At 29.4% G+C, this 16808-nt stretch overlaps 1 protein-coding gene across 1 annotated transcript; it reads right to left on the bottom strand.

The window, feature by feature from the left end:
- Window positions 1-15781: 15781 nt before the first annotated feature.
- On the bottom strand, window positions 15782-16123 carry LOC143578711 (putative serine/threonine-protein kinase PIX13). Its single transcript, XM_077062196.1, has one exon. It carries the CDS (start codon window positions 16121-16123, stop codon window positions 15782-15784), a length of 342 nt encoding a protein of 113 aa, XP_076918311.1.
- Window positions 16124-16808: the final 685 nt, after the last annotated feature.

The following is a 16808-nucleotide window of genomic DNA, read 5'->3' as shown; positions in this document are numbered from 1 at the left end:
TTTAACCAATTGCAATTATTACTCAATCACTTTTTTTATTTACTTAGGATTTATAAACATAATAATTTTAATAATAAAACCACACAATAAATTTCTAGAACATTTTAATAAAATAAAAGTTACAAGCACATAAGAAAAAATAATCGATACTTGATAAAATTCGCGGCACGTATGTTTACTTAATGTGGGTTATTTGGGTTGAAAGCGTTCATCGCGGGTATTGGGGTTAGGGCTTGGTGAAGTTGTAGGTTGAAGAAGATGAAATAAGTGGGTATTTTATTATAATAAAATTTAATTATTAAATAGCCAAATAAATTGACACATAATACGCCACGTCATCAGAAAATTAAGGGAGTTAGCGGCTAGTTAGTTTGAGATTGCTATTGGTAAATAAACTGAAAGTTGGGATTGCTACTAGTCACATTATTAGTTGAGATTATTATTGGACAATAAACAATAATTTAGATGATTATAATCTAATTTTTCACTTTTAAAGATCCAAAGCGTATAAAAGAATTAGGGCCTTTTTTTAAAGACTATTTTGCATTAGATCCTACAATTTCCATATCGTCAATGTGTGTGCACGCATAATTCTAGACTAGAAACCCACCACCAACAATCTTAAACCCTAAAATTACTTGCATATAATCCTTTTTTTTTGAATTCAAGGGTCCTAACTAAGTGTGGACCAAAAACCTTTGCTTTATTTCACTCTCTCTTGAATCGCCTTAAGTGATGTACACGTATTTAATATCTACAACGACATTCAATAAGAATAAATATGCACTGACGAGATAAGTTGTTGAAAATTTCTACTAATCATGACGTTATAAGAAAATTTAGCGGTGAATAACTGAATATGCATAATATTATGTCTAGATTCACTATTTCATTTTATTGTATCTTACATTATTCTCAACACATCCCCTAAAATTATGTGAGAAGAGTTTGCAAATTATAGGGTGGGGTTATGAGTGGTTGTGAGTGTAAATTATAGGTTGAATAGAGAAAATATAGTGATTTTTTGTAATATGGAAAACCTTTGTTTGCCCATATTTATTTTTTAATATTTATTGAATTAGTTGTGAGTACATGAGAGAGAAAACTGTAATGATAAAAATATAAAAAACTTACTATTTAATTGAACATAAGGAATAAATGTAGTGTTTTTTTAGTGTAACTATAGAATAAGGATAAGGGATAGACTGTGAATGCTCTTATGCGTGCAGATTATACACAATATTATCATATAGGGTAGGGATATTGTAGAAATATATAATTTTCTAAAAAGCCTAGGAATACATATGGACATTTGGATCAAGATAGTTAATGGTTTAGACATACAGAGTGCTGAAAATAGTATATTGCCCTATTTAAGAAGTATAGTGTTCTATTTATGTAAAAGACTTTATTTTAATTTTAAGTATTCATACACTTCATAAGAAACTTTCATTTCTTATTTAAATAACACGTCAAAAGACAGATATTAAATCTGAACTCATATAATATGAAATCGTATATAATATCTTAGTAACCAAAGGGTTTTTAGCCTAGTGAGACAAAGATATTCAAAAATTGTTCCTCTTCAAGTGATTACGGATTTTTTAGCTAAACATGCGGACAAGTTGTAAATTCAAAAGTAGGTTTAGATGAAAACAACTATACCCAGTCAAAAGTTCAGCCAATAGCAAAACCATCAATAAGGTGCGGGGATTATGGAATGTCAGCAAACCTTACTTTTATCATAAAAGATAAAATATTGCTTCAAGAGAGACCCTTAACTTCAAAAAAACCTATATGACATGTATCATATAAAAAATATATAGAGTTCTACATAGACTCTATAAAACATAGAAAAAGCTATAATAATAAAATAACAAATAGTATAAACTAGAATATTAGTATAGAAATAATATACTAAAATAATATAATATTAGTAATATTCAGATAACATAAAAGCAATGGAAAAGTATGATAAAACATCACATAGATATAAAAACAAAATAAAAATAAGCTCACAAAACAAGTTATAACAAGAATTAACCCATCTCCAAAAGGTATTTATCATTAATAATACGTTTTCGAAAAATTCTATCAACTACGTCTTAGAATAGATATAAACCTATAAAATCATGTCTAATTCTCTCCGCCTAAGTTAATTTGATTTTATTTGTATTCTTTACCCCTCCTCAGGGCATTCTCAGCGTATTCCCTGTATTTTTGTGAGGATGTTTTGTAAATTATATGTATGATGAGTGATCGTGACTTGTGAGTAGAGGAAAGAAAAAATGTTATATGGAAAAGTTAAATTTGGGTTTCACTGTTCACACCGTATAATTTTTTAATATTTTTTTAAATTGTGAGTGAAAAAGAGAGAAAAGATAATAATAAATTTACAAAATGTATTAATTAATTAAACATGAAAGAGAAAATGTAATAATATTAGTATAATTATATGATTATATAATATATATATATACTAGATTTTATCTCCCCGTATTACGGGGGTTATTTTACATTAGAGCATGTTTGGGATTGAGTTTGAAAAATGCTTATTAGCTTATTTGCGTTTTCAAAAAGCCATTTTGAAAAACCATGATTTGAGGCTTTTGGAAAATTGCTTTTTAACCCTTTCAAAAAGTTAAATTAGGAAAGATTTTTATAATTGCCAAACACATTTTAATTTATTGGCTTTTTGAAAACTCCAATAAGCCAATAAGCATTTTTCAAACTCAATCCCAAACATGCTCTTATTCATTTTCAATATTTATATATATATATATATATATATATTTGGATTTTAATTTTATTTATTGTAAGAAAGTTAATAATTAATATACTTGAGGTTTGATAATTAAATGGTTTCACAAATAAATAATATGTTATAATTTGGTTTAACAACTATTTGGGTTTGGTGATACCCATTACCCATTTATTTTCTTTATTATAAAATTGTTTCTTAATTATAAATAATATCTTTTTTCAAATAAAATAGGATATTAATTTTTAGTATATCCCTGTTTTATAAGATTTTTGTATCAAATATTTGATGAGATTAATTTTTAATACAATGAGATGTTATAACCCGTTTAAGAGTTATCTGGGTTTGGTGAGACCTTTACCAGTGAATTCGAGTCAAATGCATGCGAAACCTTCATTTACAAATAAAGCAATATGATATATTGAGGGAATGGTTGTTTTACATATTTCATTTTTTAATATTTACTTTTTGGATTTTAATTTTCTTTATTATAAAAAAGTTAATAATATACTTAAGGTTTGATGATGAAAAGGTTTCATAAAAAAATTGATATGTTATAAACTGTTTAAAAGCTATCTGGATTTGGTGACCCATGACCCGCTTATGTTTTTTACTATAAAATTGTTTATTAACTATAAATAATATCTTTTTCTTTTTAATTTGGATATTAAATTTTAATATATCCCTATTTTATAGGATTTTCCTATCAAATAATTGGTAAGATTAATTTTTAATTTAATGAGATGTTATAACCCGTTTAAGAGCTATCTGGTTTTTGTAAGATCCATACCTATGAATTTTGGTTAAATCAATGAGAGGCCTCCCTTTAAAAATCAAGCAATCTGGTTGCTTCCATAAAAGAGGGGAGCGACTACATCGCGACACGTAGGATTTTAGGGTTTTCATTTATATATATATTATATATATATATATAGGGTAAGGTTAAAATGAAAACCCATTTGAGTTGTGAAAACCCGCGAAAACCCTTTGTAACATCGTTTTTATTTTTGTTACATGTAATATATGTTGTAACATTTAATACAAAATATCGAAACATAAAAAAAATGTTTTGCTATTTTTTAACATTTTTTTACTAATTTTTATATATGTTTTTTAGGAGAGAGAAAAAGTTATATTTATATTTACATTTTTTATTCATTTTAATTGTGGACCACAAGATTTAAACATTAATTAAAAACATGTGGTTGAGAATGAGTTTCTAGAGTTTTCACAACTCAAGTGTGTTTTCATTTTATACTTAGCCTATATATATATATATATAGGGGTGGGTTCTAGTGAAAACTCTTCTTAAAGAGAAAACTTAAAAACTCCTAAAAAACTATTTTTAACTTTTTAAAAATTTTTTTTTGAAGTTTGTTTTTTCCTATTATTCTTATATGTTGTTATTGGTTCAAAAAAAAAAAACCTTATCGGTAACCTCGTTGGTATAGTGCGCATATGTAATAGTGTGCATTGCATATATGCAAAAGTGTTTATATTGCATAGAATACAACACCATTGTATATATGCAATATAAGACTAATACACACATCGAATACACATTAGTACGTATGTGTAATACAACATTAACGCACATGTGTACCACATCGACTTTTATTTTATTATTATTTTTTTCCATATAATACAACACTACTACACATATACAATACACAAATATTGAATATATGCAATAAAACACTATTAAACTCAAAAATACATAGTAATACACATGTGTAATACAACGATATCGCACAGTAATACGTATGTGCATTACAGCGGTTTTTTTTATTTTTATTTTTTAATTTTTTTTATATTTTTCGAGTGAAATATAAGAAAATATAAGAATAATGGTTAAAACAGAATTTTGAAAATATTTTTTTATTTTTAATTAAAAATAATTCTTTTGGAGTTTTTAAATTTTCTTTTTAAAAATAAGTTTTCTCTTGATCTTCTTATATATATATATATATATATATATATATATATATATATATATATATATATATAGTAGGGAGATAATATCATTAAAAAAAAGGAGTCAAATTAAAATAAAAAAATAAAAGTAAAGTCACCTTACTTTTTCTCAATAAGCTGAGTTGTCTCAAGGGGGTAACAAGTGAGAACAGAAGGTCCTCCATGCTAGTCAACAATATCCTACGTGGCAAGGCAGTCATAGTCACGTGACTTCCACCATCCCACTATTATAATAATCACACACTTCTCTCCCTATAAAATGAGATGCATGCTTCCAAAATTCACCATCACAATTTCACAATCACCTCCCAACAATGTCTGATTATTTTCCCGGCCACCGTTACCACCACCAACAACCATCACTCGGCCACTGGACCGATCCAAACCGCGCACTCGAAGTCCCTTTTTACTCCTCTAGCTACTTCCATTACTCTCATGATTATTTCATGACGGTTAACGGTGGTCACGTGGACAACCACCTCATCCACCACCATGCTCAGCCCAACACCACCATTGCTGAACCATCATCACCTACCACCAATCCGGTATGATAATAAATTATTATTATTTTTATTTATAACTTTTTAAAAAGTTATAAATAATTGGTTTTTATGTGCATGGGTTGATGTTGATCATAATATGTTTTTATTTTTTAATTATTTAATTAACCAGAGTGATGGTCCAAAAGCTTATTTCCGCTTTCATGGCGGAATCGGTGGTGGTTGCTGTGGTGAAACATGCCGTAATATTCACCAGATAACCGCGGCTAGGCCGCTGCAACTATTCAATGCTCTTAATCAAACTGATTTTCAGGTGTCTTTAATTCTTTATTAATTAATTTATGTGCTATTATTTTTTTTTTCTTTTTAAAAAATTTACAATCATAAATTATTTATGTTTTATTTGTAAAGATGCTGATGATCCGACCGCCAGTGCAGCAGGCGGAAGGTAATAGCAGCGGAACGGGGGTGTTTTTGCCGTCGTATCGGAATAGGAATCGTGCCAGTAGAGGTAATGATGTGAACAACCATGGTGGTCATTCTAATATTAGTTGATGATGAACATATTCTATCTATAATTAATATAAACCCAGAAAATATAAATAAATCATGCATCAGTATGTTTTCAAAGTTTATACAATTTTTTTTATAGAATAGTTGATTTTTAATTAAATATTCTAAATACAACTATTACAATATTACTAAAATGTTTATTTTAAAACGGATCAGATATGTACTTCGACTTCTTTCTAAAGTTGAAGAAAATAGAAGTGACATTGCTAGTGTCACGTATTAGGAATGCTCACCCGAGCATTTGGGGTAGTTCTAAATGCTGTTAAAAAAATTCCACTAATCAATCACTGGCGTATTTCACGGTATTAAAGGTTTTGCGCACTTCATAATCAATTAATATAATGTGTTTAAAATTAATTATTCATGCGTCATTCTGTACGTTAAATTAAGAATTCTATTTTTTACATATGTATTATACGCAAATACAGGTAGATTTTATCGTATGGGTAATGATGTTATTGCACATTTAAAATGGTAAATAAGTTATTTTTTCATTATATATGATAACATGTAATAATATGTAAAATATTTTCATCATAAAAATGCAAAAACTCACCTTTTGTAATATAACTAAATTTCTATCAAAAAGTGTGTGGATTAAGATAATTATTCATAAAAATTAGTTGAAAATGTAAAAGGTTTTGAATATTTCCAAAATTTTAACTTGTACTCATGATGGAAACTTTACTCGCCACAGTTTCTCTACTTTTGGTGTAACATTTACATGTGTTTGATAGCATATTTTTTGTTGGTCAAAAGTCAGCTTAATTATTTTTACTTTGATTAGACATCTCATCCATACTAAATCAACGATGCTTTTTGCATCTTCGATTAATGAAACTAATAAAAGTTATAAATGAAACCAAATGTCGCATGTATATATCTTATAGTGACCACTAAGATATTATGTATGTTATCAAAATCTAAATCTAATGCAATTTTTTTGTGACAGGCATGCATGCTCGTGGTGGTCGGCATGATAGTTGGCGACGTCGTCCTGTAGAAACTAAACAAGAAGACGTCGTATCTGCCTCTAGGGCTTCTGTAGGTACTGGTGATGTTGTAGAGAAAAAAGAGCCTCAAGACATCAAAGAGGAGATTCCTATAGAACTGCTTTTACCTTCGGAATGGACATACTAAACGTATGCCGAATTTCATATATGATTGGAAACATTACTAGATATAATGATGGCTAAATATTGTGTATGCAAAGTTTCAGTAAATAAAGCCACCTCTTATTATATGTTATTTACTATTACATATGCTTTAATATAACAAGATGCAACTGTGTAATATACTATGGGCATTCATCAAGACTATATATTAGAGTCAGACTACCAAGCTAATATAAAGAAGTTGGAAAATCAGGTCTCATAACTAGTATCAACCTGTTTGTTAGGCGAAATTGAACACTTTTACTCTCAATAAAACCCAAGTTTTACATACATTGACACCATACTTAATGTAACTTGGTTTATGAGAAGGAATCATGTGCTAATTAATAGTTTTCTTTTTGTTAGTTTAAATATAATATTTTCTTAATAACAAACTAGTGTGTAATTCGTAAAAAAAAGCAAGTCTTTATTAAAAAAAGACATATTAATCAAGTTACGATTGGATATTTTCCCCTCCAAACCCCATTAATTTCATATTATCTAGCTTAAAGATTCAATTGCATATTTCATTTTTTAAACCTCTTTAATTGCATGGACAATTTTCTTATTTAAACTCTCTTTAATTCCCTTTCAAACTTTTCTTGACTGCATATTTACTTATTGTATACTAGGTTATGTACCCGTGTACAACACGGGTTTAACAAATTTAATTTTTTAAGCCTAAAAACATTCAAATTATCATAAAAAGAAATTTGGTATAAAATATAAAAGGTAGAAATATACATTGTAGTTAAAACAAATAAATAAATTAGTAAACACATTAATCATAAAACGAAAGCAAAATATTATATGACTGGATCAGATGCAGCTATTCATGGAGTGAGTGAAAAAAAAAGACAAAAGGTGGTAAATTAAAGTACCTTATTATTATAGAAATTCTTTTCGAGTTTAGAAATTATTTTCGAATCTTTGTCAGTTTAGTAATTGAAAAAATATTCAACATTGTTATTAAGATTATAGTTCTTGATCTTGATTCTAAAGGCGAACTTTCTTTCTAATAAAGCGTTGAAAGCAGCAGGGAGCGTTAAAAATTCAGCCGACTGTGGAAAGCATCAAATTTATTTATTTCAAACATTAAAAGATACAAAATTTCACTATTATAAACGATTGAAAAGGACAATGTACTTGTTCCTGTTCGTCTAGCACATTTTTAACAATTTGTCCTATAAGTTTGTTAGCCTCCCGCTCAAACATTGTAAGAGTCATAGTCATTGCGCAATCCTGGACTATTATGGGGATCTTGTATTTAAAAATAAGAATGATTAAAATAAATTTAAAAGATAAAGCATGGTCACTATTGTAAATAAAAAAGTAAAAAAGAATTAAGAACCTAACACATTTGTACTACTTCACATAAAAAACATTTGAATCCTCTCCCTTGTCAATTCTAACCTTTTTGGTTTCAACTATATTTTTACATAAATCACAACTACAATAATTTCATGATTTTTCATTGCATACAATTTTGATCTTACCAACAACAAGGGATAGAACCTATCCTGATTAATATAATGTTAATAATGGTATTTCTATGAATCCAAAAACAAATAATTTAAAAAACATAACATACCTATTTTATTTCATTAATTTCACAAATGTGATAAAATCAATTTCATTAAGAAATTCTTCTTCCAGTGACTTGACCAGACTTGACCATAGATGTAACAACGTACCGATGAGAGGATGTTTCTTTACCAATGTTAGACAGAAAGCTGGTGTGATGGAACTTAGGAAAGTAAGTTTTGAAGACGCTTGCCTGCATTTTCGTTCGTTCCCTGAAACTTTAATCTTGTTATGATTGCTGAATACTAATGTAAAAAATGATGCTAAATATTTACCTCCTAATCCATTATAATCAATTCAATTGACCAAATTTCGTTAAGGGTTCTTGTTGTTTGGTTTTCTCCATAGTCTAAGAATTCTAACTTCTATCGTATAGTTTGCCTTGTATCATCAAGTTCTCTCAGCTTAATCAAAATTTTTTGGCTCCATGCTTCTGTGTATTAGAGACATTGATAAAAAAAATTACCTAATTTATTGTGTTTTGTATTTAATAAGATATAGTAAAGTATAATTAGCAATTCTTAGATTTTGGATGCTGGTGGTTAAGAAAATGGGTTTAACAAAATGAGTAGAGAAGTCAACCTTATATATATTTGGCATCACATTATGGAATTTATAATATTATATAATTAACGATCATTGAATGAGTTTAATGGATTTTGGTAACACAATTATTTGATAGAGCAAAAATCAATCAATTTAACAGATTACATATTTAAAATACCATAACTAAAGCAAATTGTCAAAAAAATATGAAGTTAACAAAAATAATTTGAAATTTAAAAATTCAAACAGTTTGTCAAATAATGTACTACATATTTTGAATTTGAGAAATCACTTAATTTAAAAGTTTACAAATATACATTCTCCTTTTTGGTAATGGAAACTAATTTAAAACAACTTACTTAGTTAAACTCGAATAAAATCAAAATGAATCCATTTTGATTAAAGTAAATGAATAATAAACAATTTATAACAATTCATTCCAAACTTATAATGTACCTTTTCTGAATAACAATTTTGCTGTTTAATGCATACATAGTAAACCATCCATAATCAGTTTTAAGAAATCTCAAATTTTTCGATCTGAATCACAATGGAAAGACTTTGTAAATCATCATAATACCAACTTAAGTTATAAAATAAAAACATATAAAAAATTGTTTTCTAAAGACTTACGACATGCGGTCGTTAAATGGTTAAGCCGTCCACATGGAGTGCCTTGTGTGTGTCAGCAAGATATACAAACTCAATGACCTGTGAATATGTCATTGAAAAAAAGCATAAAAAAATATGCATTCTCTGGCAAACAACTTACGCAAGCTTGTTGTGCCAAGTCCTGTGGGTGACGAGCTACTGAAATAATCCAAACCAAAACAATATTAAGCATAGTTAAGTTAATGAAAAGTTTGTCTTCATAATACAAGAAAATAGAGCATACAACTAAAAAAAACACTTAAATACCAAATTCAAATGTTGAACTAAAAGACAAACAACCATATGAACATATAAATCATATACGATGGAACAAAAGACGAAGATTATTCAATCACATTTGTAAACACACTTTAATAAAATAGAGGAAAATAATAAAAATATAAGCATTATGATTCAAGCACTGTGTATGTAAAGATTGATTTAGATTTTATTGAAGAAACACTACGAAATCCAGATGGAAATTTAAATAATCACGAATTTATAAGTTATACATGCATAGTAATTAATTACAAAATTGTATACAAAATTGAAATTTGAACCCTAACATTGAATATGTATCATATGAACATAATCACATAATCACAAATTTATAAGTTATACAACTATATGACTGCCGGATCGAGGAAAACCCTAACATAACAAGAACTATAGACATATAATAGTATGTAAAACGCATAGAAAGAAACAATTAGGAACAAATTATATACCTAAGTAGCAGAATCGTCAAAGCAACATATAACATATCTGTTTTCTGATCTGAATAGAAGATTACGGTGGACAGATCGATGAGACATGGATGATGACGACGACGACGATGATGATAACACAAAGTGATAAGGATTGCGGGATCGAGAAGACGTCGATTTTGAGTATCGCTCTTTGACAGACTTGCATCATTGGGAAAGGGGAAAGAATGATTTAGGGTTTATGTAAAAGATGAATGTTGTTATGTGGGTTATTAGATGATAACAGGGTCGGATAAGGAGACCCGGTTTGGAAAAGGTGTGTGGTGGGAGGCGGGAAATGGTGAGGAAGGGTGTGGTAAAAAGATGACACGTGGCATAAGGAAAGTTTTATTTATTTAGTAGTATAGATTTCCTCTTATAAGATGTTTATCCATCCCGAAAATTTAATTACATATTTTATGTACTCAATGAAAAAAATTGATAATTGACTCATTTTTATTTATTTTATTAAAAATAGTTTATATAATAACTATTTTACCCTTAATTTTACAAAAATTTTAAAATTACATATTTACCCATTTTAAGTTTTTAACTATATGCATGTGTATTTTGTGTTTTTACTCCTTTCTTGCATTTTACTAAGATACTTTTTTTTTTGTGTTTTGTAAATTAGTTTTCTCTTCTTTTTTGTGTTTTACAGGTTTTTTTCCCATTATTTTTCATTTATCACGAGCTTTAGAGTAAACGAACATAAAGAATACGACATCATCAAAATGAAACCACAAATACCAAAGTTTTTATTAATTACATAATCAAAATATAATTCCAAACAACAGCCATAAAAAATCGACATAACAATATCCAAAAGCAAAAACAAATACAACAGGGTCATACAAAAGTCTGTTTAAGTGGCGGAGTATTACGACTCTAATTAGCTAAAAATAACAAAGGCGTGAACTATAAGATAACCAAGTAAACAATATGGGTTGGTGCGAGAGACATGCTGTCGCATGACTATTCCTTTATCTGAAAACCAAGTCTTTTGCTAATTACCAGACTAACGTTATATTAAGAACTCAATTTTCTAATCTTTATTTTCTACGTTACATTAAGAATTCTACTTTTGGTGTACCTGTTACACGCTTATCGCTTATGACATTATTACACGCACATTTAATACAACAACTGTTTTTTTTCTTTTTTTTTTCCCCATAAATTCACTATCTTGAAATATAAGAATATATATCCACAAAAGTATATGAATTTATGTAATTGTCTATACTTCTATATGAAATCACTATTATAAAGTTTGTACATTAAGAGTAAGAGCTTGTTTATTTCACATAATTTATGAGAATTTAAAGAAATTAGAATTTAAATCCTGTAATATAGTGTGTTAGGTTCAACAAAAAATGAAAATGGAATTTTAGTTAATTCCAATAAAATCTTACATTGGGTGGAATTCATTCCTTTACATTTTAGAAGAAAAGCTGATAAAAATTGTTGAAATATTTGAACAATTCCTTAAATATTAAATCAAAAGGCAATCCCCAACCCACCCTACCCCTAGCCCTCCAAAAATAAATAAAAAATTTTGTTTGACATTAAATCAACACCCCCCCCTTCCCAAAAAAAAAAACACAAACAAAAAACAAACCCCCAAATAATAATAATAATAATAATAACAATAAATAAATAAAATAAAATAAATTTTTTTGGTTAAAATTAAATCATACCCCGTATATGTTTCGACCGGTTACAAAACAAAATATATCTCGTGTAAGAAGCAAAGAGTTCGAGACACGTACACATTAGGGGTTTTAAAGCACAGTGTATTTACATCCATTTATGTATACATGTTAGCGTGATCCTCAAACTTGTTAAAAATGATCTGAAGTCCATGAGAAAATGGTCACACATTTAAACACATGGAAAAAGATATCGACACTTGGTAAATGATATAGATTATACTATAAAAGGGAGTTTAAATACTTTGATCAGATTGCATGTTAACATCCTTAAGTTAATTCCTAAACCTTGTTTCTCCTCTCTTTACCCCAGACAAATTTAGATTATGTTTGCATTAAGCTGAGTTATCATAAGACTAATCGGTATACCGTATACACCAAGGAACACCACACGTGATGTTGAAATGACACCAGTGATCTCATTGAAACACCGCTTTCCATACCCCCATATCACTAGTGGCGGGTCCCAATGACCTAATCCATGGATACCACACGCAATCAGATTTTTTCCTCTTTTTTTCGTTTCATTTGTTTTTGTATTTAAATAATATAAATAGATGAAATGATGAATAATGTAATATAACATATATAGGTTGAATGGCACGGGAGTGAAGAATGGTAAAAAAAAAAGCTGAGGCTACACTGATGTAAGAGTAAATTATAACGCTTAGCCGAAGGGTAGCGGATGAGGAGATCTTACAAGTCAACACATATCCTGCGTGGCAAGTGAGTCAACGTAAGTCACGTGACTTCCATCATCCCACTACAATCACACACCTTCCCTATAAAATGAACTCTTGCATGCTTTCACCATCATCACAAAGACCCTCCCAAAATGAGAGATGATCACTTCTCTGGCCGCCAACTCCCACTGGTTCGCGGAATTTATATCGACGCTTTGCGCCGAATTGCTATCGATGTTGTGCCTCCTCGTTTTTTATCCTTCACTCCCGGTGTCACGCTTGATGGCAACTTCTATGCCAAAGTACCACTCACCCCCAACCTGGTACGCATATGATAAAATCAATTATCATTTTTTAATTAATTTACAACTTCAAAAATAATAAAAAACTTGTGCATGGGTTGATCATAACATGCTTAAAATTAATTAATTAACCAGCGTATCAAGACATTGAAGCGCGGTGGTATGAAAGCTTGCTTTCGGTTTCATGGTGGAATAGGTGGTGGCATAAGCCGGAATACTATAACAAATCATCCCCCGCTAAAACTGTTTGATGCTTTTAAACCAATTAATTTTCAGGTTTCTGTTATTAATTTCGGTGCTATTTAATTAGTTTGTTTTGTTTGTAAATAATTTTACAATTATTTGTATTTTATTTGTTGCAGAATAATATGATTAGGATGATAATGGAATGGAAGGAATATGGGATTGTGAGGATTCCGGTGATCAGACCACATGCTCCGCCGGTGGAAGCAAGCGGTAGTTGTAGTACTGGTGTGCATTCGAAGAGGGTTCTTCGTTTTGGTACATTTGATTATGTGAACAAGAAGAGTGATTAATCTAAATGTAGTTGACAGTGATGATCTTATGATGTCCTCTTTCAAAATAAATTATTTTTGAAAATATATTAAAAGAAAACCTTGTAGTTATCACAATAGCTATACAAATATATATACATGTTTTTGGGTTAATATAATCTTTTAATATTTTTTTAGGGTAAAGATAAAATACAGAGCGAGACAAACATAAGAAATGCGAGAAGGATTCGTGACCACACAAAAAACTTTTTAAAAAAGAATAAAAAAAATATAAATAAAAAACGAAAAAATTTAAAAAACTACAATGTTTCCCCCGTCATCCCGCTAAAAAAAATGACAAAAAGACACAATGGCAAAAATAAACAAGAAACACAATAATAACTAAAAAAAGACATAATAGATCGCAAAATATAACACAATGCCGAACAAAATATAACAAAATGCTGAGTAATATAACACAATATCAAGAAAAAAGACACAATCAATGACAAAAATATACACAAAACACAATAAATTAAACAAAAAGACACGATAAAGTTTTTCACTCAACATTGTGTTTTTTTAGAACGAGGAAGTCGGTGGAAACATTTTTGTTTTTTTGTTTTACTTTTTTCGTTTTTTAATTGAATTTGAGTTATAATTTTTTTATTATATTTTTTAAAGAGTTTTTTTGTGTGACTACAAATCCTTCTCTCTCTTATTTTTGCCTCCTTTAGTACAATAACTTGACTCTATTTTTTTAATACAACTGTTACAAACATCAAATCCGAGCTATGAAAAGCATAACCTTCTTTCTTGTTTAATGGGATTATGTATTTTAAAATAAATTATAGGACAACAAATCCGAGTTTAGAAAAAAAAAAGTCGAGTTGATATGTATCAAAAATTAATTATTCATGCGTCATTTTATACATAGCATTAAGAATTCTACTTTTACACGGATGCATTAAACGCAAATACCGGTAGCTGTTATCTTACCGATGATGACGTTATCACACATTTAATACAATATAAATAAGTTAATTTTATGGTTTATATTATCTTTGGTGTGACTTCTAATTCTAATCTCTTACTATTGACAACATATACCTTCAACTTGCGACCATAGAATCAAGGCCGAGGAGGCATTTGCAAAAGCCAAATCGATTTAAGAGTAGTTCACATGTTTTTTAAATTAACTGTGCTAACTGTTTTTAATGTTCAGTCACTTTGTTAGTTTAACTGAATTAACGTGTTTGTTAAGCTTGATTGTTATGTGGGAAACCTGGACTAAGACGTGTATAAAATTAGTTATTTTATGGTTTATATTAACATGCAAATTAATAAATTTTTATATCATTATGAGTGATTAAAATATATCATATACAAACTGAAAATTTCACATTTTAAAATATACCTATATTTCTATTAAAAGTCTTTTGATTAAGATCAAGATCATATCTCAAAAAGAAAAATTAATAAACTAAAGAGTGTAAAAATTCTTGAACATCCAATATATAAACTTTGTACTCATGGAAATTAACTTTATTTCCCGGTTTATCTTAAACATCTTTGATAGCTTATAGCTGTTGGTCAAAAGTCATTTTATTGTTATTTTGATTAGACATATTTTATATACTAAATCAAAGATACTTTAAATTAATAAAAGTTATATATAAAATGAATATTAATTTGCAGGAAATAAAAAACATATGCTTAATTTTGAGATTTTAATCGCCAAAAATCCATTCTTTCACATGCATTTCTATCCGACAAAAGAGATGGATTTTGTTTTCTGCCGAACACAATTGAACTCCAAGAAACAAGTTATCTTACTCATACAAGACATGTATTGTATTTTCAGTAAGTTTAATGTCTAGTCTCTAGATATTATGCTAAAAAAGAAAACACCTTTATGCCAGTTATGTCCTAATTCAGCAACAAGAATAGACCTCGGCCATCTTATAAATAATCATTAATCAATGATGCTTTAGAGATTGGTGTTTATAGCCTTGCATAAGAATATTAATTCAATTGGAAGAAGCAATCAAATGTTTCGGATATAAGGGAATCAAGGAGCTTTAAGTTCTAACATGACTACTACTTAAACACAAACAGATACACTATAACATGCACGCAAGACCTCCAAAATTTCTTCCATTGATGGGCGTTTATCTTGTGTTGGTTGCAGACATTTTGAAACAACTTGTGCCAACATAAATGCTCCCTTTGGAGGTTGATTATTATTATCATCCAGAAGCTGTGGATCAAGAATCCTTCCCAAATTTGCCTCATGTGCTAGCAATGGAGTAGCCCATTTTACCAAATTTTGCTTTCCTTCTTCTCGGTTCCAGTTACACACGTTCATTCCTGTTAGTATTTCCAGCAGTACCACTCCAAAAGAATAGATTTCACTATAAACTCCAGCACCTGCCAAAGTGGCCATTCATGGGTCAGCCATTGACGCGTGCACAACTAGCACACCCTTTTAGAATGGATGCGTGATTAAGTTGATTTGCTAATCAAGTCCCGGATCGATAATCAAACACGAACACCAAGTAAACGAATAACTCTCGTTTATTAATAATTAGAAAATCTCACTCAAAAAACTGATTACAATATCTCAAACCCTAACTCGGTTTGACTCCAGATGAACCCTAACTCGGTTGCATCCAGATGAACCCTAACTCGGTTACATCTCGTGTGTCTCTAGATTAACCCTAACTCGGTTATATCTCACACGTGTGTCTCTAGATGAACCCTAACTCGGTTGCATCTCACACCCCACAATCTATAATGTCTAGCCTATGTTGGTTTATATAGAGTAACCTAACTTGCTAACCAAGACATTACCTATTATAATTACATAACTGTAGAAACATGAAATAAATCTGACCTGATCCAAGACGATGTTCCTCGGTGTTCGAGATAAACGAACCACGACTTCATCTTCTTCTCCGGTAGCTCGAGATCTGCAATGGTTTTTGGGGGTGTGGAGGTGACTGCTAAGAAATCTCGAGGATCTCTTGTTTACAGACACAAAAATGGTTATGGTGGTGGCTCTTATTGAGAACAACAACCTTTAATAAGGAGGTGGAGACCTCCTTATATAGGGAGCCTCATGGCCACCA

Source organism: Bidens hawaiensis, unplaced genomic scaffold (assembly GCF_021521415.1).
Source record: "Bidens hawaiensis isolate Kalapana, Puna unplaced genomic scaffold, B.hawaiensis_p1.1 tig00001461_1, whole genome shotgun sequence".
NCBI classification, from domain to species: domain Eukaryota; kingdom Viridiplantae; phylum Streptophyta; class Magnoliopsida; order Asterales; family Asteraceae; genus Bidens; species Bidens hawaiensis.
This window is presented reverse-complemented; position numbering and strand designations above follow the sequence as displayed.

Coding starts and splice junctions, on each gene's coding strand:
- LOC143578711 (XM_077062196.1), bottom strand. CDS start 16,123: ATGGCCACTTTGGCAGGTGCTGGAGTTTATAGTGAAATCTATTCTTTT.